At 44.3% G+C, this 24,306-nt stretch overlaps 1 protein-coding gene across 1 annotated transcript in view; it reads left to right on the top strand.

Moving 5' to 3' along the window:
• Nucleotides 1-24,306, top strand: part of LOC308141458 (shisa family member 6) — a gene marked incomplete at both ends in the record, with an annotated part of 100,273 nt that overhangs the window by 60,838 nt on the left and 15,129 nt on the right. Inside the window, one exon of the mRNA XM_080511632.1 lies at nucleotides 22,772-22,834. Within this exon, the coding sequence (XP_080367758.1) occupies nucleotides 22,772-22,834 (63 nt within the window). The remainder of the gene's footprint in view (nucleotides 1-22,771; nucleotides 22,835-24,306) is intronic.

The following is a 24,306-nucleotide window of genomic DNA, read 5'->3' as shown; positions in this document are numbered from 1 at the left end:
CCTCAGGATCCGTCTGTACCCCGACCCCTCAGGATCCGTCTGTACCCTGACCCTCAGGCCTCCAGTCACTTCAGTACAAACAAAAGGTTACGCACAGGAAAAGCAGCGCCTTTTGTTTCTGCAAAGTTCTGTGTTTTCCCAGCATGCCTCCCTGCTGGTGTGTAATTAGTAATCACTCCTGTAGGCCCGGCCAGTGAGGGGAATGGCGGGGGGGGGGGGGGGTGGACCCCCCACCGCTGTGGACACATAGCGAGTACAAAAGGACACATGCAGGAATAAGTAAATTAACTCTCCATAAAAACCCTGTGGTGTCGTTGCTTGGCAGTGTCATTGTGTGATTGTTTACGTTTTAGACCCGAGGTTTCCTTTGGAGGCGTGAGGGAATTATAGGCTGCTGCTGCAACCAACACACAGTGACAAACAACTAACACACAGTGACAAACAATCAACACACAGTGACAAACAACCAACACACAGTGACAAAGAACCAACACACAGTGACAAACAACCAACACACAGTGACAAAGAACCAACACACAGTGATAAACAACCAACACACAGTGACAAACAACCAACACACAGTGACAAACAACTAACACACAGTGATAAACAACCAACACACAGTGATAAACAACCAACACACAGTGACAAACAAACAACACACAGTGACAAACAACCAACACACAGTGACAAACAACCAACACACAGTGACAAACAACTAACACACAGTGATAAACAACCAACACACAGTGATAAACAACCAACATACAGTGACAAACAACAACACACAGTGACAAACAACCAACACACAGTGATAAACAACCAACACACAGTGACAAACAACCAACACACAGTGACAAACAACCAACACACAGTGATAAACAACTAACACACAGTGATAAACAACCAACACACAGTGACAAACAACCAACACACAGTGATAAACAACTAACACACAGTGATAAACAACCAACACACAGTGATAAACAACCAACACACAGTGATAAACAACCAACACACAGTGACAAACAACCAACACACAGTGATAAACAACCAACACACAGTGATAAACAACCAACACACAGTGATAAACAACCAACACACAGTGATAAACAACTAACACACAGTGATAAACAACCAACACACAGTGACAAACAACCAACACACAGTGATAAACAACTAACACACAGTGATAAACAACCAACACACAGTGATAAACAACCAACACACAGTGACAAACAACCAACACACAGTGATAAACAACTAACACACAGTGATAAACAACCAACACACAGTGATAAACAACCAACACACAGTGATAAACAACCAACATACAGTGACAAACAACAACACACAGTGACAAACAACCAACACACAGTGACAAACAACCAACACACAGTGACAAACAACCAACACACAGTGACAAACAACCAACACACAGTGATAAACAACTAACACACAGTGATAAACAACCAACACACAGTGACAAACAACCAACACACAGTGATAAACAACTAACACACAGTGATAAACAACCAACACACAGTGATAAACAACCAACACACAGTGACAAACAACCAACACACAGTGATAAACAACCAACACACAGTGATAAACAACTAACACACAGTGACAAACAATCAACACACAGTGACAAACAACCAACACACAGTGACAAAGAACCAACACACAGTGACAAACAACCAACACACAGTGACAAACAACCAACACACAGTGATAAACAACCAACACACAGTGACAAACAACCAACACACAGTGACAAACAACCAACACACAGTGACAAAGAACCAACACACAGTGACAAACAACCAACACACAGTGACAAACAACCAACACACAGTGACAAACAACCAACACACAGTGACAAAGAACCAACACACAGCGATAAACAACCAACACACAGTGATAAACAACGAACACACAGTGACAAACAACCAACACACAGTGACAAAGAACCAACACACAGTGATAAACAACCAACACACAGTGACAAACAACCAACACACAGTGACAAACAACTAACACACAGTGATAAACAACCAACACACAGTGATAAACAACCAACACACAGTGACAAACAAACAACACACAGTGACAAACAACCAACACACAGTGACAAACAACCAACACACAGTGACAAACAACTAACACACAGTGATAAACAACCAACACACAGTGATAAACAACCAACACACAGTGATAAACAACCAACATACAGTGACAAACAACAACACACAGTGACAAACAACCAACACACAGTGATAAACAACCAACACACAGTGACAAACAACCAACACACAGTGACAAACAACCAACACACAGTGATAAACAACTAACACACAGTGATAAACAACCAACACACAGTGACAAACAACCAACACACAGTGATAAACAACTAACACACAGTGATAAACAACCAACACACAGTGATAAACAACCAACACACAGTGATAAACAACCAACACACAGTGATAAACAACCAACACACAGTGATAAACAACCAACACACAGTGACAAACAACCAACACACAGTGATAAACAACCAACACACAGTGATAAACAACCAACACACAGTGATAAACAACCAACACACAGTGATAAACAACTAACACACAGTGATAAACAACCAACACACAGTGACAAACAACCAACACACAGTGATAAACAACTAACACACAGTGATAAACAACCAACACACAGTGATAAACAACCAACACACAGTGACAAACAACCAACACACAGTGATAAACAACTAACACACAGTGATAAACAACCAACACACAGTGATAAACAACCAACACACAGTGATAAACAACCAACATACAGTGACAAACAACAACACACAGTGACAAACAACCAACACACAGTGACAAACAACCAACACACAGTGACAAACAACCAACACACAGTGACAAACAACCAACACACAGTGATAAACAACTAACACACAGTGATAAACAACCAACACACAGTGACAAACAACCAACACACAGTGATAAACAACTAACACACAGTGATAAACAACCAACACACAGTGACAAACAACCAACACACAGTGATAAACAACCAACACACAGTGACAAACAACCAACACACAGTGATAAACAACCAACACACAGTGACAAACAACCAACACACAATGACAAAGAACCAACACACAGTGACAAAGAACCAACACACAGTGACAAACAATCAACACACAGTGACAAACAACCAACACACAGTGACAAAGAACCAACACACAGTGACAAACAACCAACACACAGTGACAAACAACCAACACACAGTGATAAACAACCAACACACAGTGACAAACAACCAACACACAGTGACAAACAACCAACACACAGTGACAAACAACCAACACACAGTGACAAAGAACCAACACACAGCGATAAACAACCAACACACAGTGATAAACAACCAACACACAGTGACAAACAACCAACACACAGTGACAAAGAACCAACACACAGTGATAAACAACCAACACACAGTGACAAACAACCAACACACAGTGACAAACAACTAACACACAGTGATAAACAACCAACACACAGTGATAAACAACCAACACACAGTGACAAACAAACAACACACAGTGACAAACAACCAACACACAGTGACAAACAACTAACACACAGTGATAAACAACCAACACACAGTGATAAACAACCAACACACAGTGATAAACAACCAACATACAGTGACAAACAACAACACACAGTGACAAACAACCAACACACAGTGACAAACAACCAACACACAGTGATAAACAACTAACACACAGTGATAAACAACCAACACACAGTGATAAACAACCAACACACAGTGATAAACAACCAACACACAGTGATAAACAACCAACACACAGTGATAAACAACCAACACACAGTGATAAACAACCAACACACAGTGACAAACAACCAACACACAGTGATAAACAACTAACACACAGTGAAAAACAACCAACACACAGTGATAAACAACCAACACACAGTGACAAACAACCAACACACAGTGATAAACAACTAACACACAGTGATAAACAACCAACACACAGTGATAAACAACTAACACACAGTGATAAACAACCAACACACAGTGATAAACAACCAACACACAGTGACAAACAACCAACACACAGTGATAAACAACCAACACACAGTGATAAACAACCAACACACAGTGATAAACAACCAACACACAGTGACAAACAACCAACACACAGTGATAAACAACCAACACACAGTGAAAAACAACCAACACACAGTGATAAACAACCAACACACAGTGACAAACAACCAACACACAGTGACAAACAACCAACACACAGTGATAAACAACTAACACACAGTGAAAAACAACCAACACACAGTGACAAACAACCAACACACAGTGACAAACAACCAACACACAGTGATAAACAACCAACACACAGTGACAAACAACCAACACACAGTGACAAACAACCAACACACAGTGATAAACAACCAACACACAGTGACAAACAACCAACACACAGTGACAAACAACCAACACACAGTGATAAACAACCAACACACAGTCAGGGTCCGTCCACACCAGGAACCTGGTTCACCTAAACCAGATGTTTCTGGCCTGTCGTCCACATGAGGCGGTTTTAGAAGTGTGAAAACAGATTTTTTTTTAACACGGATCCATGAAAGACAGCAAAGACGATCGTCTGTGGTCATCAAAGGTCATGATCAAGGAACCACAGTGGTGACCTGTACGCTGAGGGATTGTGCTGTTTTATGATAAATCTTAAGATCAGACGTGATCATGAACAGTTTCAGATGTAAGTCAAAGTACATGAAGTGTCGACTCATCTGTTTATAAAGTCAATGAAACCAGCATCAACGTTAATAAAATCTATTCTCAATCTAATTTCACTCCTAAAGAACAGATAAAAATGTAACTTTGTCTTCATGCAGCGTTCTACTTTACCCGCCATCATAAATTCACGCATCACATTTGTGCTCGTTTCGTCAAGCGATTAGATGAAAGTAAAGTTTCTGTAGTGAAGCAAGAGGAGGTCAGAATGAATCAAATAATACAAACCACACAATCAGTGTGGTTTACTTGTCGAGCGCCACTTCAAACAAACTGATTTTATAAAAAAACACAAGGTGATTTTCTTTTCCCCCCCAACCTTAAGCTCTTAAGCCTGCAGCTTTTACATTTCTGCCTCAATAAACCGCCAGACTCCACAACAGAACAACCTTCAGCTCTATTAACAACCGAGAATAAAGAAACATTCAAACTCTCCCGGAAAAACAAATGTTTACTGACAAATGTAAATGATAATCAACAACCAGGCAAAAGAAACGCTAAACTCTTGTACGAAATGAAACCTTGTTTAAAAGTGACCTGGAGGTTGATTTATAGAAGAAGAAGCTTCGCTCATCAAGCAGGAAGTGACGCTACAACAGTCAGCCATAACATTATGACCTCCGACTTCTCTGAGTTTCTCTTCATCGCGGCTCGTTACCAAGTCCGTTAGCGGGTCCGAGTGAAAACACAAAACCTTTCTTGAGTTTACGACCTGTCTGTCCACTAGAATGTCCTGTACTGCCACTGTTAGTGTCTATGGCCGATTGTTCTCTGCTGCGTGTGTGTTTTCATCATTAAAACAAACAACGGCACCACCTAGTGGCCTGGCATGCTAATCACATTAATCACTCCCACTGCCTCAGGTTGGAATCCATAACAAGAATCAAAATGCAGAAAGAACGATGTGTTTGACCTTGAAACGTTGTGTGACTGCAGCCTTAGCGGCAAGATATATAAACACTAATTATAGTCGGATCCATATTTCATTCACATGATGAAGAGAGCTGATAATCCGGGGGATTAAATCCTGTTGGTCTTCGTTAGGTTTTGCTTGCAGCGATGAGTTGTACGTGTTCAGAGACCGGGGCCGGGTCTCTTAGAGGAGGCAGGTTACGTTTGTGGGTCCATGTCAGAGATGTTTTTCCTCAAACATTCTGATACGGCGAGTTTGGAAAAGTTAAATTCCGAGAGTCAACAGTATTACTCAAGTTGAACTCGGTATTTTCCTTCACATTTTGTTCAGGTTTCCTCAAACAGTCTGAAGACAAACGAATGAATTTAAATTGTGTGAGATTGACAGTGATTCCTCACCTGCCCACGGTTCACCTGCTGTTACCTCAATGTTGCTCAAGGGCACTTTGGCCTGCTGACATGGCAAAAGGAAAGAGTGAACCTGCAACGTGGAGCTTGAGCCCATTTAACTGACCCAAAGCCAAATATTCCAATGCTTGTTTTAATGTTTTTCTCTTTGTTGAGATTAATTATTATTGTAAAACGTGAGGACAAGGCGGCGGTTGGTTGTTCTCGTTTTCTGTTCTTTCTATTCCAGTAAACAATACTTGCTCACGCTGCACGGTAATCATGAACATTAACCAATCAGATCAGTGAATGCAGCGAGGACGAGCCAATCAGAGGCAGAGGAGGGCGGGGCCTGGCGTCTTAGAGAAATAATAGTGGATATGGTTTGTAGAGCCTGCAGAGTGGTGCATCATGGGGGATTTAGAAGTGGGTGTACACAATCAAGTGGGACTCTGGACGAACCTGGAGACGTCTGAGGAAAGTGAGCAGCGAAACTGTTTCCAGCGCCGGCGAGGCGTCTTGAAAGCGTCTCACCGTTCTGACATCCAGCGCCTCTCCAAAGGTCGCGGAGCTTCACCGAGCCTGACAGCAAGTCAGACGCACGGTTCCCGGGGTGGGTGTGGATTATTACGGTCTGTCAGGAGGAATGACGGGCTGCTCCCGCCCCGGAGTCCAACCTCCGGCTCCACTCCGGCGGAGGCTCTTCGGGCTCGCAGCCAGAGTTTTAATGAGCAGTCCGACCTGTTGAAGCGCGGCCCGACCCCGGGGGCACGTTGGACACGAGGCCCAGCTAATGTTCCCCGCCCCGTCACCCCCGCCGCCGCTTCGGGCAGGCCAAACTCGCAAATTAAAAGGCACAGCGGGCGCGAAGGGACGGGAGCGCTGATTGCGGCTCAAAATCACAAACGCACAATCAAGGTATTGTAATAATGGAAATGTGGCTCGCCGCCGTCTGTTTACCGAACGTCCGGGTGTTTTGGAAGCGCTGGGGTTTGTCTTGACATTTCCAGAAGTCCCACTGCGCCGCCATTCTGAACGAGAGCTGCTCATTATCACCCGGACGCCTCGTGTGGGATTCTCACGAGGCCGGCCGACGTCCAGGGCGACGGCGGATAATCGATGAAACCTTTCCGACGCCGCGCTCGCTCCCCGCCCAATCTGTGCTAATCAGGTCTCCTCATGAACGGCGCCGCCGCCGCCCCCAACGCCTCACAGCGCTCAGCCGCCATTAATTTGCATCATCATCAGTCCCAATTGTTTACTTGTCGCGAGTGATCATTTAATTAGGTAACTTCAGATTGAGGATCCAAATATTATGGACGGATTAGAAGGCGCTCGTCTCCGGCGGCAGCGCGGAGGAGGCCCCGCGCTCCGGAGCGCGAGCATCAATCACATTTAGATGTAAATGCATGTAATTATCTGACGGAATCATCAAACGTGACTCACCGGGAGAGGAAATGGGGCGCTTGTTGCTTTAATTCTGTGTGAAGGAGACAAAAGCCTCTCGGAGGCGCAGCTTCCAGCCAAGAAGAGCTCCGCTGATGGAAACGGCTGTAAAGTAACACCCACTTACCCCGGAGCTTCCCGAGAAGAAAAGAGATTCTCAGTCGTCAGTGAACACCGATGCTATTCCTCCGAGGAGCCCAAGGTTAGCTTTGAAAACAAACACTTCAGAAACTCCTGTTCCTCACAGCTTCTTGTTCTCCAAGGACAGAAAGGGAGACGCATTGTTTTTAGTTGGCGTCAAGTCTGCAGTTTGAAGTGATTCTTCGTGGAGTCCGCCGACACATCACTGAGACAGAGTTTTAGTCGAGAGACGCTGAAAGAAACGACGCGACAAAGGTAAAACCAGTTGGTGATAAATATCTTATTTTGTGGCTTGAAATGGGTGAACTGAGTCGGACTCAAACGAACCAAAATCAAAGTTCAAAGTTCGTATCAGACTCTAAAACAAAGTGTGAAAGTCACTCCAATCTTAATAAAGAACCAATTTTGATTAATTCAAATACAGTGAAATGTAGCAACAACTTTTCCTCTCGCGGTTTCATTCTGCGTGTTTTTAGTTTCTGGAAACGCTCAGGATCCTGGCCGCCATGTTGGGAGTGACTCATCCTTCTGCACATGCTCAGTAGAGACCATCAGAACAAAGTTTCCTCTGAGCTGTCGTGACTCTCAGTACATGTTCTCCTGGACTTTTATTTTGACAGTCACTGCAAGTTCATTGATCTCTGCTGCCAGTGTGTGTGTGTGTGTGTGTGTGTGTGTGTGTGGGTGTGTGTGTGTGTGTGTGTGTGTGTGTGTGTGTGTGTGTGTGTGTGTGGTTTCAATACTAACACTCACAGCGCCCACTAGTGGCCCAACATGAAAGCCTCCCACTCTATTTTCAGCTGTGGACAGTTTTAAAGTGGAGTTCATCCTCGTGAGACTGAAGCTCTTGAAACCAGTTAAACTTCCCGGCGGTTAAACTTCAGGCTCTGGGTCTCATCCATCTTCCGCCCGGCAACTTTTTTTCTTTGAGAGTAAAAAGTTTGTGTTCATTTCCGAGGCTAACCGCGCGGCGCAGCGGAGCGTGACGCGGCTGAATGGACGGACTTAATCCTCCGTCGTAGTTTCAGATTGTGTGTCTGATGGTCAGAAAATCTACTGAGCAGCGACACAACGAGCATTTGTCAGGAAACAGATCCGGAGTTAGAGGACGAGACGGCTTCATCTTTAACTTGGTGACTTTGTTGAATTAGTGACGAGAACAAAGTTGCAGCAATCCACATTATTTATGTGGAAAATGTGATAAATAAACTTTCAGTAATACAATGATGCACAAACTTTCTAAAAAAAAAAAAAAGGGTTATTTTTGTATTTAATTCCAGGAATATGGCACTCCACATGTTCAATCACATACAGTATATAGTCTACAGAGCCGTCCCTCCAAAGATTGTTTTTCAGATTTTCAAACTCAAGTTGCTCTCTTACGTATGTACTGTGGTTGTCATAATGTAAATAAATCAAATGTTTTGGTCCCAGAAAACGACTCCAGACGAAGTGACTCCAGTCAGCTGAGAGTTTAACAATAAATCATTCCACCATCAACTTTGTTGGTAAAAAGTTTCCATTATGTTTTATTTCGGCACGTTCAATTATCTGGCACGACATTTTATTTTCTGACATTGTTTTAAAAATAGTTTCCCTATTTTTAGCCATTGATTTTACAGCGTAGTCTTGAATCTACATTGAAAAAAAAAAACCTTATTTCATGATTTCTCTGTAAAATTCACTTGCTACTCCGTTTCCATGGCGACGGAGTCGGAGCATATTTGAAATGCTGCGTTTTCAAAAAGTCCCACCTTCCTAGCCCGAATTTAAAAGTATTCCGAGTCGCTGTAAACAGACACACAGACGGCGGCGAAAGTTTTCCGGTTTTTATTCACTTGAAAGCGTTGTCGTGGAAACGGCGCCCGACTTTGAGCGACTGTCTGAGTTCTGCAGGGTGTGAAAAACACGGACGCCTCCCGCTCCCCCCGTCGCTCAGCTTCTCGGCGTGACGCTTTCGGCTCTCTGAGTTTCCGCTCTGCCCTGCGGCAAGAAGTCGCAAGGTCGAACTGAGGAGGGGAAACGAGGCGGCCGAGCCTCTTCTCGCCTGGGAAAAGAGCATTTCGGGTGTTCAGGACGCGTCCAGGAGCCGCGACACTCGATCCCCGATCGATACTGCGAAATAAGATCTCCGCCCCCGCCCCCCCCCGGGGGGGAGGTGGTGGTGGTGGTGGTGGGGGGGGGGTCGTCATGTAATGCCAAGACGGTCGCCTCAGTTCTCCTGCCTACGCTCTCTTTTAGAGAACACACACACACACACACACACTGGCAGATCTGTCAGGGTTGAAGCTACAACCGAACGAATGTCAAGAAGTGACAAATGTGTGAGGAAAGCACCGGTTTCCTCCGTTCCCGGGGGCTGAGGTGAACATCGAAGGTTAAACGGGACGCCGCCGCCGCCGCGCTGCTCACACTGAATTTCCCCAAAAACTCCAAACCGGAGAAGTTTGAGCTCTCCGGCGCACCCCGCGCTCGCCGCGCAGTCACAACGTCGCGGAAAACACGCGCGTTGTAATTTTCCGGTGTGCGGCGTCCCGACAAAGCTCGCCGTCTCGCCTCCGTTTTAATCGTCTCATCTGCTACTTATCAGCCGCCGCTTTGTGCCGAAGCACCAATGTTACTCCAGGAAAACACGCGACGTAATTATGAGAAGTAACTTACTGGATAATTCATTTTTTGTAATCCTCCGCTGCTTTTCTCTGATAACATCAGTCTGAAAAACGCTTCATGTGTCTTCATTTAATTGCTTGTTTTCTGCCACGAGCCTTAATAAATCACACGTTTCTAATATTTCCTGAACTGTTTCCAGCTATAACGTGATTTTTATTGTGAAAAAAAAAACCTCTCAAAACTAATTACGTTCAGTCTTTACTTTTAGCCTTGATAAATTTAAATTGTTCACGTTTTTTTTTTTTTTTTTTTACATTTTCTGAACAGCAAAAGCTTTGATTTTAAAAAGTCAATTTTTTTTGCCTTCAGCCGTCAATAATTCTACTTCTTCACCTGTAATTTTTGACGGTTCCTCCAACCTGAAGCCTCTGGGCCAGGCTGGGCTGTGTCTGGGGGCTGGTCAACAGGGCGCCACCTGCAGGCTGCAGGAGGAACTCATCGGCTGACACCGTTATGGAACGCGCACCGACGTTGGTGTTGCTGGTTAGCTGGTTAGCTGGTTAGCTCCAGCTCCGGGGGAGTTACAGCTGATGGCGACCACCGAGCCTCACCTGGTCCCTGATGGACGGAGCTGAGACTCCATGTTGTCTCCACTGATCCTCCTCCGTCCCTGCACTGCTTCATACACAGCACGGACATTCTCTGTCACGTTTCTCCATCAAGAGCAGCTGATCTCCAGAGGAAACATCCAGCTGATCTCCAGAGGAAACATCCAGCTGATCTCCAGAGGAAACATCCCGCTGATCTCCAGAACAAACATCCAGCTGATCTCCAGAGGAAACATCCAGCTGATCTCCAGAACAAACATCCAGCTGATCTCCAGAGGAAACATCCAGCTGATCTCCAGAGGAAACATCCAGCTGATATCCAGAGGAAACATCCAGCTGATCTCCAGAGGAAACATCCAGCTGATCTCCAGATGAAACATCCAGCTGATCTCCAGAGGAAACATCCCGCTTATCTCCAGAACAAACATCCAGCTGATCTCCAGAGGAAACATCCAGCTGATCTCCAGAGGAAACATCCAGCTGATCTCCAGAACAAACATCCAGCTGATCTCCAGAGGAAACATCCAGCTGATCTCCAGAGGAAACATCCAGCTGATCTCCAGAGGAAACATCCAGCTGATCTCCAGAGGAAACATCCCGCTGATCTCCAGAACAAACATCCAGCTGATCTCCAGAGGAAACATCCAGCTGATCTCCAGAACAAACATCCAGCTGATCTCCAGAGGAAACATCCAGCTGATCTCCAGAGGAAACATCCAGCTGATATCCAGAGGAAACATCCAGCTGATCTCCAGAGGAAACATCCAGCTGATCTCCAGAGGAAACATCCAGCTGATCTCCAGAGGAAACATCCAGCTGATCTCCAGAGGAAACATCCAGCTGATCTCCAGAACAAACATCCAGCTGATCTCCAGAGGAAACATCCAGCTGATCTCCAGAGGAAACATCCAGCTGATCTCCAGAGGAAACATCCAGCTGATCTCCAGAGGAAACATCCCGCTGATCTCCAGAACAAACATCCAGCTGATCTCCAGAGGAAACATCCAGCTGATCTCCAGAACAAACATCCAGCTGATCTCCAGAGGAAACATCCAGCTGATCTCCAGAGGAAACATCCAGCTGATATCCAGAGGAAACATCCAGCTGATCTCCAGAGGAAACAACCCACTGATCTCCAGAGGAAACAACCAGCTGATCTCCAGAGGAAACATCCAGCTGATCTCCAGAGGAAACAACCCGCTGATCTCCAGAGGAAACATCCAGCTGATCTCCAGAGGAAACATCCAGCTAATCTCCAGAGGAAACATCCAGCTGATCTCCAGACGAAACATCCAGGAAACATCCCGCTGATCTCCAGAGGAAACATCCAGCTGATCTCCAGAACAAACATCCAGCTGATCTCCAGAGGAAACATCCAGCTGATCTCCAGAGGAAACATCCAGCTGATCTCCAGAGGAAACATCCAGCTGATCTCCAGAAGAAACATCCAGCTGATCTCCAGAGGAAACATCCAGCTGATCTCCAGAACAAACATCCAGCTGATCTCCAGAGGAAACATCCAGCTGATCTCCAGAGGAAACATCCAGCTTATCCTGACCAGTGATTCACAACCAGCAGCCCTGGTTTGTTTTCTAAAGCAGGGATGTCAAACATAAGGCCCGTGGACCAAAGCCGGCCCACAAAAAGCTCCACTCGGGCCAAACCACTGACTGCAGTTTAAACATTTCAAAGAAGTGTTTTGTGGGGGTTTTTTGGCAGAAAATATTTCTTCATAGACACAATGAATAGAATTCGAGCTGAATTCATCTTCTGGAGTGAAAAACTGCCAAAGTGTGAAACTTCAAGCTGAAGCGACAGCAGACCAGCAAACACCCAGTAGATAGTGGAAACCAGAGGGAGAGAAATCAATCATCATTACTGGTTATAACAGAAACTATTTCATATACAGGCTGATATGAGGTTCCTTCAACTTTAGGTCGTTATAGTTTACACTGGTAAACATTTGGGTTCCCAAAGTAAGACGTTCAGAATCACTGGTCTGGAGGAAGATTGTGTGGATGAAATTGAGAGGATTGATGAGTGAACAGCTCAGCAACTCGCTGCTCAACCTGGCGGGACGAAACACAATCAGTCGGTTTCCACATGTTGACGCTGAGACGATTTGACTTTACCTGTCGCCACCGCCAGTGGGGGGCGCTCATCCTCAAGACCTGGACTTTTGAAAATGTAACGCCACAACTGGTGTGTTTCCAGCGCAAAAAAAAAGGTCAGGGACGGAACGGAGCCTTCCGGAGCGGAACGGCAAAGTGTAGCCGGAGCCAAATCTGTTTCTCGTTTCCACTGTAGAAAGTAGGTTAAAAAGTAGGCGGGGCTTGTCTGTACCCCGACAGAAGGGGAGCGGAAAAGCCACCGCCTTCGGAGTGGTTGTTTCCAGAAAGTCAAATATTTGTTGCAGTGGAAACCTGAACCGTGACGGACTATACTGGTCAATTCCAGCACTTTCTGTGTGGTGGAAACGGGGATTAACCGCCAGAACAGACTGATCAAATATCACCTCTTAGTGAGTTTTAATCTTTTCATTCTTAAAATCAGTGTTTGATTCAGTCAACTGATTATGTGGTGTGTCGGTCAAATGCCAGGGCAGATTTTTTTGCCCACTGCTGGTCCTGAGAATGAAAAGAGTGAAAACATCCAGTTTGTGTTCATCACTAGTGTGAAGTCATTTGAATCAGCAGGATTTACACCTTTTAAAACATTTGATCATTCTTGTATCACACATAATATAAAAAAAACTATAAATGTGAGATTTTCTCAATCATTGACTGGTTTACATTTAAATATTTCAGGATTGAGATTCAGTTGTTTTGTTTTTTTAAGTAAAATTCTACTTTTTTACCGTTTTTCTGACATTTCAGCCGGTTCCACGGCGACGGAGTTATTTATTGAAAGCTGCTCGGAGCAGCGTCGAGGTGTAAACAGACACACTCAACATGCTTCACCTGAACTGCAGGAGAAGGTTTCTGTTTGACAGGCGCAGGGTAACGAGGAGTTTCTGTCTGAAGTTTGGATGGTTGTGGTGAACTGCTCGTTATGCTCCCCGAGCCGTCCTGAGTGCTGCTGTCTGGCTGCTGAAGCCGCTGCACAAGATGGAGGGATGGAAATAATCTGAGTGTGTTGCTTCAGTGTGAGGAGGTGTGACACTGATCCCAGTGTGTTCCTCCCCACAACGTCCTCTTTTCCTCCACTTTCCATTTGTGTCACATTGTGCAACCTGCCTGCAGGCGTTCGGCCAAACGAGGCCGAGTCACACTGAAGCTACCGGATCAGGCTGTTCTGACCGGTGCCGACTGCAAACTGGCCTCCTGATGCAACCCAGGAAAACGCTTGCTGGAAACTAAATGACTTTTAATGAGGTGAATCGTCCAAAAACCTCCAAGTGTTAAAGAGTCACACTCTGCTAGAGCCACTTCCTCAAGGTTCTCCAGCAGTTCTACTCGTCTCCACACCTGGACCGACGCCCCAGAAGAAGAAAGAGTGTCCTCTCTCTCTCCTGGCTTGTTCCAGGTTTTAAAAAGTGTGTTGCTCCAACCAGCCAATCAGAAATCAAACCCTATATAGTGTCATCGGGGGTTTTAGCCAATCACAATCAAGGTAGGCTCCTCCCCCTTTGACTCCTCCCACAATCAGGCAGCTCTGCTCTGGCACATGGCACCACGAGAGGAAGTACTTCCTCCTCTTCCCATAGATGGCCATGTGTGGGCGGAGCCAGTCCAGCTCACACAGACACAGCAGATTCTGAATGCAGCTCCTAGGATCCAATATTGTAATGGAGGAGAATCAAGGAGGAGCTGGAAACTTTGAATACGAGGTTTCTGGAGCGACCAGACCAAGAAAAGCTGGATGATATGACTTCTCTAAACCCGATGCCCCCCCCCCCCCCCCCCAGCGGGGAAGTCAGAATCATAACTCCGTTGTGTTGAGACAGAACTTCTCCCCTTGTGAGGCAGGGAAAGGTCACAGTCCAGTTCCCCAATAACAGAAGCTATACATATTCTCCAGCGCCATCGTCACGGGCGACACGGGGGGACGGCTGGCTGAACTCTGATCACTGTCGCCTCGGCGCCTCATCAACCGTCTGCTCTCCTAAACCTCTGGAGCACGACTGGTCATTCAAGAAAGCTTCAAAAAATACATTGTTCCCTGGAGCGTGACAATGTCTCCTCGGTGTGTGTGTGTGTGTGTGTGTGTGTGAGTGTGTGTGTGTGCGCTCCAGGCTGGGTCACACATTGGGTTCAGGGCAGTTTATGACTCTGAAGCAAGGTGGAGGTTGTAAAAACGTCGTCTTCACTACCACAGATTCCTATTGTGATTTAATCTGTGTGGGCAGCAGGCAGGAAACTCATTAATACTCATTTATTTACATTTCTCCTTTTACCCAAATAGGTGTGAAGTCATTACGAAATGTTTCATTACATTACGAGGGGGGCTCATTACGAAAACAAACAGTGCCCATCTTGAAAACTACGTGTTTTCGATGTTTCTGACGTTGCCGTGGAAACTGACAGTTTTCCAAAAGGTATAACCATGTTTTAAATCACTGTTATTTTTGTGTAATAACTTCTCTCCTGAATTGAGCTTATTTATTTCGCATCTTGATTGTTTTTATTGTTTTTGTGTCAGAAATGTTCCATTTTAATTTCTCGGACATCGAAAGACTTTCGTTTCCACATGAGAGGAAACATTTGCTGTCGTGTTGTAAAAACCTATGTTATGTTGTGTTTTCATTATAAAAACAACCCCACACACACACACACACACACACACACACACACACACACACACACACACACACACACACACACACACACCAACACCGACGAGTGGACCAACATACTAATTGCATCACTTTCAGTGATTTAAACTGAATCCGACCTCATTTTCATAAAACGTTGTCGTGTAAAGGTGAAACTTTTCTAAAACAAAAATTTCACTTGAGAAATTGTCATTTAAAGGAAGTCTGTGAATGTGAGTCAATGAAAAGTCCCCGGAAGTGATGAAAACACTGCAGTGTGACTCTAATCTGTGTCTCATATTTAAAGAGTTTTTACAAATGAAGGAAAGCCGATGGCAGAGCAGACAATCAATCTATTTCTACGTTAAAATGTTTCTTTTCTTGTTTTATACAAATGCAAATATTTCACATTATTATAAGGAGTGATGAGGAGTTTAGAGGTTTTCTTGGTTCAGAACATGTAATAACAGGATGTACCAGACCAGAGGAAACCATCTCCTCTTGTTTTGTTTTTTTTGGGGGGGGGGGGGTGAAACTCCAACTTTTTGCCTGCTGGGATTCTTCACTTTTGGTCCTCCTGGTTCTCGGAGTCCCACATTTCACGGCAAGGATAACGGCAGCTTTGTGTGATGTTACTTCTGACGGTTCGAAGAAGACATCAGATAAATCTGTGCTTATCCTTGTTAGTAATTCACAGACTCCCCGGAGCCGAGACGTCGTCCTTCAAGCTCGTGGTCGTTTGTGGATCAACGCTTTCTTCTGGAAATGTTAACTTCACCAGCGGAACAAAACTGGCGTGTTGTCAGCAAAGAAAATCACTTTTTTTTCCTTTAAAAAAAAAAAAAAAAACATGTTTTTTCATGAAAAGAAATGTCTGTGTCTTTGCAGGGCGCAATGTTTCCCCTCTGATGTTGTTTAATAAAGTTAAGATGAATTCATGGGCCCAAAGAGAAATAATGAAGCTGAGTGGAACAAAGAATAAATGTTTTAGAGCCGGAGAGCAGGGACGCACCATTAGGAGGCTCGGGAGTGTTTCACCAGAGAAGAAACATGGCGGCAACAATAGCCTGCAAAGTCATCAAAGATTGAGACGACTTAAAACACGAGGAGCTGAACTGACCTGAAATCTGAACCACCGTTTCAACAACTGCAACAAAACACAGACAAAAGTCAGATTCACTGCAAAATCTGTTTTCAATGTGTGTTAATGTGCTGAGAAACGTGAAACCGATCACATGGTTACCTTCAAACAATGAAAGTTGGCCGAGAAGGTGATTATGTGTTTATTGTGTCTATTTATTTATTGGTTTTATGGATTTGACCAACTTTTCACCCGAATTCCATGAAATCTTCCACCAAAATCTCTCTCTAGTGGATGGACCACCAAGTTGGATTGTTATTACAGTGACTGTCAAAATAAAACCACCAAGTTGGACAGTCATTACAGTGACTGTCAAAATAAAACCATCAAGTTGGACTGTCATTACAGTGACTGTCAAAATAAAACCATCAAGTTGGACTGTCATTACAGTGACTGTCAAAATAAAACCACCAAGTTGGATTGTTATTATAGTGACTGTCAAAATAAAACCACCAAGTTGGACTGTCATTACAGTGACTGTCAAAATAAAACCACCAAGTTGGACTGTCATTACAGTGACTGTCAAAATAAAACCACCAAGTTGGACTGTTATTATAGCGACTGTCAAAATAAAACCACCAAGTTGGATTGTTATTACAGTGACTGTCAAAATAAAACCACCATGTTGCACTGTTATTACAGTGACTGTCAAAATAAAACCACCATGTTGGACTGTTATTACAGTGACTGTCAAAATAAAACCACCATGTTGGACTGTTATTACAGTGACTGTCCAAATAAAACCACCAAGTTGGATTGTTATTATGGTGACTGTCAAAATAAAAGCACGAAGTCCAGGAGAACATGGAGTGAGAGTCATGACACCAGGGAGGAACCTTTGTTCTGATGGTCTCTACTGAGCATGTGCAGAGGAACTAGTTGCAGAGGAACTAGTTGCAGAGGAACTCGTTGCAGAGGAACTAGTGACAGAGGAACTCATTGCAGAGGAACTCGTTGCAGAGGAACTAGTTGCAGAGGAACTAGTTGCAAAGGAACTCGTTGCAGAGGAACTCGTTGCAGAGGAACTAGTTGCAGAGGAACTAGTTGCAGAGGAACTAGTGGCAGAGGAACTCATTGCAGAGGAACTCGTTGCAGAGGAACTAATTGCAGAGGAACTAGTTGCAGAGGAACTCGTTGCAGAGGAACTAGTGGCAGAGGAACTCATTGCAGAGGAACTCGTTGCAGAGGAACTAGTTGCAGAGGAACTAGTTGCAAAGGAACTCGTTGCAGAGGAACTCGTTGCAGGGGAACTAGTTGCAGAGGAACTAGTTGCAGTGGAACTAGTTGCAGAGGAACTAGTTGCAGAGGAACTCGTTGCAGAGGAACTCGTTGCAGGGGAACTAGTTGCAGAGGAACTAGTTGCAGTGGAACTAGTTGCAGAGGAACTAGTTGCAGAGGAACTAGTTGCAGAGGAACTCTTTGCAGAGGAACTAGTTGCAGAGGAACTCGTTGCAGAGGAACTAGTTGCAGAGGAACTCGTTGCAGAGGAACTAGTTGCAGAGGAACTAGTTGCAGAGGAACTCTTTGCAGAGGAACTAGTTGCAGAGGAACTAGTTGCAGGGGAACTAGTTGCAGAGGAACTCTTTGCAGAGGAACGAGTTGCAGAGGAACTAGTTGCAGAGGAACTAGTTGCAGTGGAACTAGTTGCAGGGGAACTAGTTGCAGGGGAACTAGTTGCAGGGGAACTAGTTGCAGGGGAACTAGTTGCAGAGGAACTAGTTGCAGGGGAACTAGTTGCAGGGGAACTAGTTGCAGAGGAACTCTTTGCAGAGGAACGAGTTGCAGAGGAACTCGTTGCAGAGGAACTAGTTGCAGAGGAACTAGTTGCAGAGGAACTCGTTGCAGAGGAACTCGTTGCAGAGGAACTAGCTACCAGGGCCGTGGAGCACCTTGGTGTTTCAGAAACGTTGTGTCTTGAGGGGTTCAGAGTAAAAATGGACCCAAAAACTGGATGACTTTTCACTTCAAAGCATTGGAGCGTCAGGATCAGGACTGGCGGAGGAAACCAGACTTCCCTGGATAAAAGCGACGAGGGGAGAAGATCATTGAGTCCACCGGCCCAGATGATCCCGGGGGTCGTCTCACTGCCCCCAGAGACACAGAATAAAAACACCTGTATTTTCCTCCATACTTTCTAGAAACAGTCGGAACCAAACACACCAGAGGAGCTTTGATTTATTTATACTGTTCTCTTCATCTCAAAGAGATTTTGTTCGTCAAGCCGTAGTTTCCCAGAGCGTGAGGGCGCTTCCTGCCTGCTGGTGGCTGGACGCCGGCCGCCGCTCCACCGGGGGGCGGAAGCAGCCGGAACATGAACACACTAAAAAATGAGAGCAGCCGCCCGCTCTCCCCTCCGTCACATTCCCACAAGGGCAGAAGGAGGTGAGGCGGCCTGGCACTTCACTGCTCCACCCTTCAGCCTGCATAATGACAGAGCAGGGCTCTCTCTCTCTCTCTCTCCCTCTCTCTCTCTCGCTCTCCCCCTCTCTCGCCCTGTGTCGGTCAGCTACCCAGAGAGAGGTGTTTAAAATGGATCTGGGTCACAGTGGGATCCCCTCTCTCCGCCCGCTGGAACCTGGAAGCATTCGCTTCATTTACGAGCCGCATGAATCGGCTCAGCCAATCTGCGTGACACCCCCACCCCCCCACCCCCGTCGGCTGCGTTACTCCTCCGCCCCGCCCTCCGCCCCGCTCCATCCTCGCGCCTCTAAAACGTGGTGCCTCCGTCTGGATGGGAGCTGATCTCCGTCCAGAGTGACGGGCTGAGATCAGCCTCCGACACTAAAACAACATGAAAACAAGCAGAACATTCCAAAACAGGTTCTATGGCTTCTGTTCATGACTGCACTACTGGGAGAGGCACCGCCTCCTCTGTTGCCATGGAAATGGAGATCAAACGATGTCGGCAGGGAGAGGCAGGCACACGACATTCCCTCTGGATAGTTATTGTTCTTACTACTGCTGCTATAGCGAATGTTATTACTACTGTTATTACTACTGTTAGTACTGTTTTGACTACTGCTGCTATAGTGACTGTTATTACTACTGTTATTACTACTGTTAGTACTGATATGACTACTGCTGCTATAGCGAATGTTATTACTACTGTTATTACTACTGTTAGTACTGTTATGACTACTGCTGCTATAGCGACTGTTATTACTACTGTTATTACTACTGTTAGTACTGTTATGGCTACTGCTGCTATAGCTAATGTTATTACTACTGTTATTACTACTGTTAGTACTGTTATGACTACTACTGCTATAGCGACTGTTATTAATACTGTTATTACTACTGTTAGTACTGTTATGTCAACAGTTTTACTACTGATATAACAACTAGTTTTGCTACTGTTCTTACAACTGTTAATACTGTTATGACAACTGTTATTACCACTGGTATTACCACAGTTTTACTACTGGTATTGCTACTGGTATTACTACTGTTTTATTATGGGTATAAACCACAGTTTTACTACTGGTATTAATACTATTTTTACTACTGTTTATACTACTGTTAGTACTGTTATGACAACTGTTATTACTACTGGATTACTACTGGTATTACCACAGTTTTACTACTCTTATTACTACTGGTATTGTTTCTGGTATTACTACTAGTATTACTACTGTTATTACTACTGGTACTACTACTAGTATTACTGCTGGTATTACCATTATTACTACTGTTATTGCTTCTGGTATTACTACGAGTATTACTACTGTTATTATTACTGGTATTACTACTGTTATTGCTTCTGGTGTTACTACTAGTATAACTATTGTTATTACTACTGGTATTACTACTGTTGCTGCTTCTGGTATTACTACTAGTATAACTATTGTTATTACTACTAGTATTACTACTGTTGCTGCTTCTGGTATTACACAGATTATATCTAATGCTCCTTTCCTTCTTCAGCTGCTATTACTTTTAATGTGCTTATTTTACACTGCTAGTACTGTTAACGCTTTATTAATGCGATGTACTTGATTGTTATTACGACCGATTTCTTTTGGAACTTTCAGTTACTTCATAATGTTTTGTTGTCTGCTCCACACAGACGACTCCATGTTTGTCTCTTTCCTGTATTTCCTTCAATACTACTGCTATTTCCCCCTGCCAGTAGTACTTCCAGTACTTGCTCTCCTGAATACTCTCAGTAGTAACCGTGTGAGTGGAGTTGCAGCAGGTGGAGGAATAACGTTGAGACGCAGCTCCTGACGAGGATTATACAATCACTCATGTTGGCTCTGAAGTGCAGAGTACCTCAGTAACACGTATATTAAAGAAAATCCCCTCGGGGAGATAAACTTGTGAACCTCGGTTAAACCGCCGGCTTCATTTTAAAGTCTGAACCTGACGACTCGGCTGCTTCCGGAAGCTTCTCTGGATGGGTTGGTGTGATTGGACCAAAGTCTGGCTTCATGATAACAAGGTGCAGACAAAAGTCCAGGTTGTAGTAGAAATGTGCAGATCTTTGTAAAAAGTCAAAATCTCATGATCAGAGACGTGGCGGCTCCCCGGCGGGAACGTCCTCCTCCTGCAGCCGCTGGTCTTTAGCAGCAGCTGGAAACCTTTTAAAAACAGTTAGAGAAGCGCCGCAGCAGAGGCTTCACTGTCCTCCGTCCTCTTATTGGGTGATAGACGAGCACATTTAAATGCAAATGGGCCGCAGAGACCAGACCCTAAGAAAAACAGCCGTACTGGAAATGGAGGCTGTGGGGATTATGTGAACTGTCTTCGCCGCTCCGGGTGGAGGAGCGCCTCCGTCATCTCCCTTTTCTTATTTGACCATCAAATCAACAGTTAGTGCAACATGGAGAGGAGCAGCTGCTCACAGCCCGGCCGTGATCAACCGCTCTGCTGCACCTCCGTTTACCGCTCTGAACCAATCACAGCGCCCGATCAGGGGTGGAGACGCTCTGGACACGTGGAGGACAATGTTGGACAAGCGGCGTTTTATCTACGACGTTTCAAGTGAAAAGACATCGTTTTTTACCTTTTTCCTCCAGAAATATTTCATGTTTACGCAGCAACGTTCCGAAAAAGAAGTTCATTTCCACATGAACAGCAAAAACAGTGTAGTTTTCATGTTGGGCCACTAGTGGGGGCTGTTAACACTGGAGAGCATTCTAGTGGACAGACCACCAAGTTAGATTGCTACTATGGTGACTGTCAAAATAAAACTACCAAGCTGGATTGTTATTATGGTGACTGTCAAAATAAAACCACCAAGTTGGATTGTTATTATGGTGACTGTCAAAATAAAACTACCAAGTTTGATTGTTATTATGGTGACTGTCAAAATAAAACTACCAAGTCCCAGGACGTATCTTCTGATATGTCACATGATGCAGTGACATCATCACCCTGGTCAGTCGTTGGGGGTCAAAGGTCATGGGGTCACATCACAAATAGTACAATGTGTGAACATGAGAGTTGAACGGTGACGACATGAATGGATTGAAACGAGCAGGACAGATGGTGGCAGCGTGGTGGATCAATAGCCTTGTAATCTTCTGGTTTCCATGGCGACACCGAGTGTAGTTCTAGTTTATTCCGTGTCTTAATGTATTTATTTCGTGTCCTTGATTGCTATTATTCTAAAACAGTTTCATGTCTTCACATCAATATTGTCTGACTTGATTCCCTGGGAACATTTCTAACGACACATTCTGCCGTTAACCCTTCCACACCAGGGGAAAGACTTGCTGCTGCGTCATTAAGCTGTGACATTAGCATTAACCAACGCGCAGTGGGGAAATGAAGAACAGAAGGCAGCTGATGACATGAATGGAAACATGTGAAATGTCACTTCCTGGTTTTCACTCGTCTTATTAAAGTTTGAATCTTGTTGTTTTTTTTGTTGTTTGTGTTTGTTTCTTACAACAGGAAACCACCATCATGAGTACCAGCACAGCCACCTGGACCTGACCGCACTCACCCCCAAACTGGGTAAGGACACACCTTCACCATGATGATGATGATGATGATGATGATGATGATGATGATGATGATGATGATGATGATGATGATGATGATGATGATGACGACAGACCTCACTCGACCCTCCACAAACACTGCAGTAACGTCCCTCGTGTGATGAGCTCTTTTCAATTTCACACACCAAAGTCTATCTTTCAGGGGGAAATTAAAATCTGAGCCGATTTTAAAAAAAGAAAAAGGAAAGAAAAGCTGTGAATAAATGAAAAACAAAAGAGAGAAAGTGCGATTATCACAGGGATCATCTGAGCACTTTTGCTCAAGTTATTGCAAATCCAATTACGGCGGCGCAGCGCCCCGTCCAGTCCCGTGAATGTGATTTAGTGTGAAAGAGGAGCAGCTTCCAGGGTGGGATTACTGCGACAATGAAATAAGACACGGCGCCGCTAAAGAGGCTTGTCGGTCCAAACGTTTCCAGGAGCCGGCAGAGCCGGTGCTGGAGGACATTCCCTCTCCTGGACGTCGCTATGGAAGCCAGTGTGGCTCAAAAATCTATTGGAAATGTATGAACAGAAATACTTTTCTCATTTTCAGATTAAACTGCATTTTTTTCTTTGACTCGTAAATTAAAAATTATTTAATTTCATTTTTTCATTTTATTATTTATTTCATTCATTTAAAACAATGCACCAGCAGCATTTCATGTGAATGAAAAGGAGCAGAAAGAAGTCAAACGTGTAATTTTATCAACACAAAATCATTTACAGTTCCAGTTCAGTTTATTTGAGTGTCACACGCAGCGTCTTTTTCCAAAACATCAAACACAAAATAAATAAATAAGGTTGATCTGCTGCTCCGCAGTGTCGTATTTCTGTTTCTTAAACACATCAATGGACTTAGAAGTTTTAGTTTTACAATCAAGATGGTTCCACAGACCGACTCCTTCCATTGAGATGCATTTTTCCTTTACGGCCGATTGAAACCTGGGTTTTGTAAAAACCTCAGTTCCTTTCAGTTCAGATCTACTTTTTCCCTTGGCGGTAAAATTTCCAGATGAGCTTTAAACATGGTTTTTAGAAGGTTTCTAAAAACTTTTAACGTTTTCATTTTAATTAAGTGACACAATAAGCAGCCTTGAAGAAGAAAATGAAAATGCAGTTTGGATGATTGGTGATTAATTTTTATTTATGAGTAAAAAAAAAAAAAAAAAAAAAGCAGTTTACCTGCTTTTTAAGGGTCAACGAGCTTCATGCTGCTGATACTGGGGTGATGCGTTCAGGTGCATCACGTAACTCAGATATTTCTTTCTCTTTTACTTTCCTCTTTTAAATTTGTATATTTCAATAGTCCGGAAATCATGGTAATCTGAAAGTGAAAAAGTATTCCTCTTAAAACATTTTAAATTGACGTTTGAGCCACATTGGCTTCCGTACGTCGGAGCTTCAGATCCAGGAGGTCAAACATGAAGCCTGTCGATCAAAACC

This window comes from Blennius ocellaris, assembly GCF_963422515.1.
Source record: "Blennius ocellaris genome assembly, chromosome: 16".
In the NCBI taxonomy this organism is placed as follows: Eukaryota; Metazoa; Chordata; class Actinopteri; order Blenniiformes; family Blenniidae; genus Blennius; species Blennius ocellaris.
Note: the sequence above shows the minus strand (reverse complement) of the source record. Positions and strands in the feature narration are given on the sequence as shown.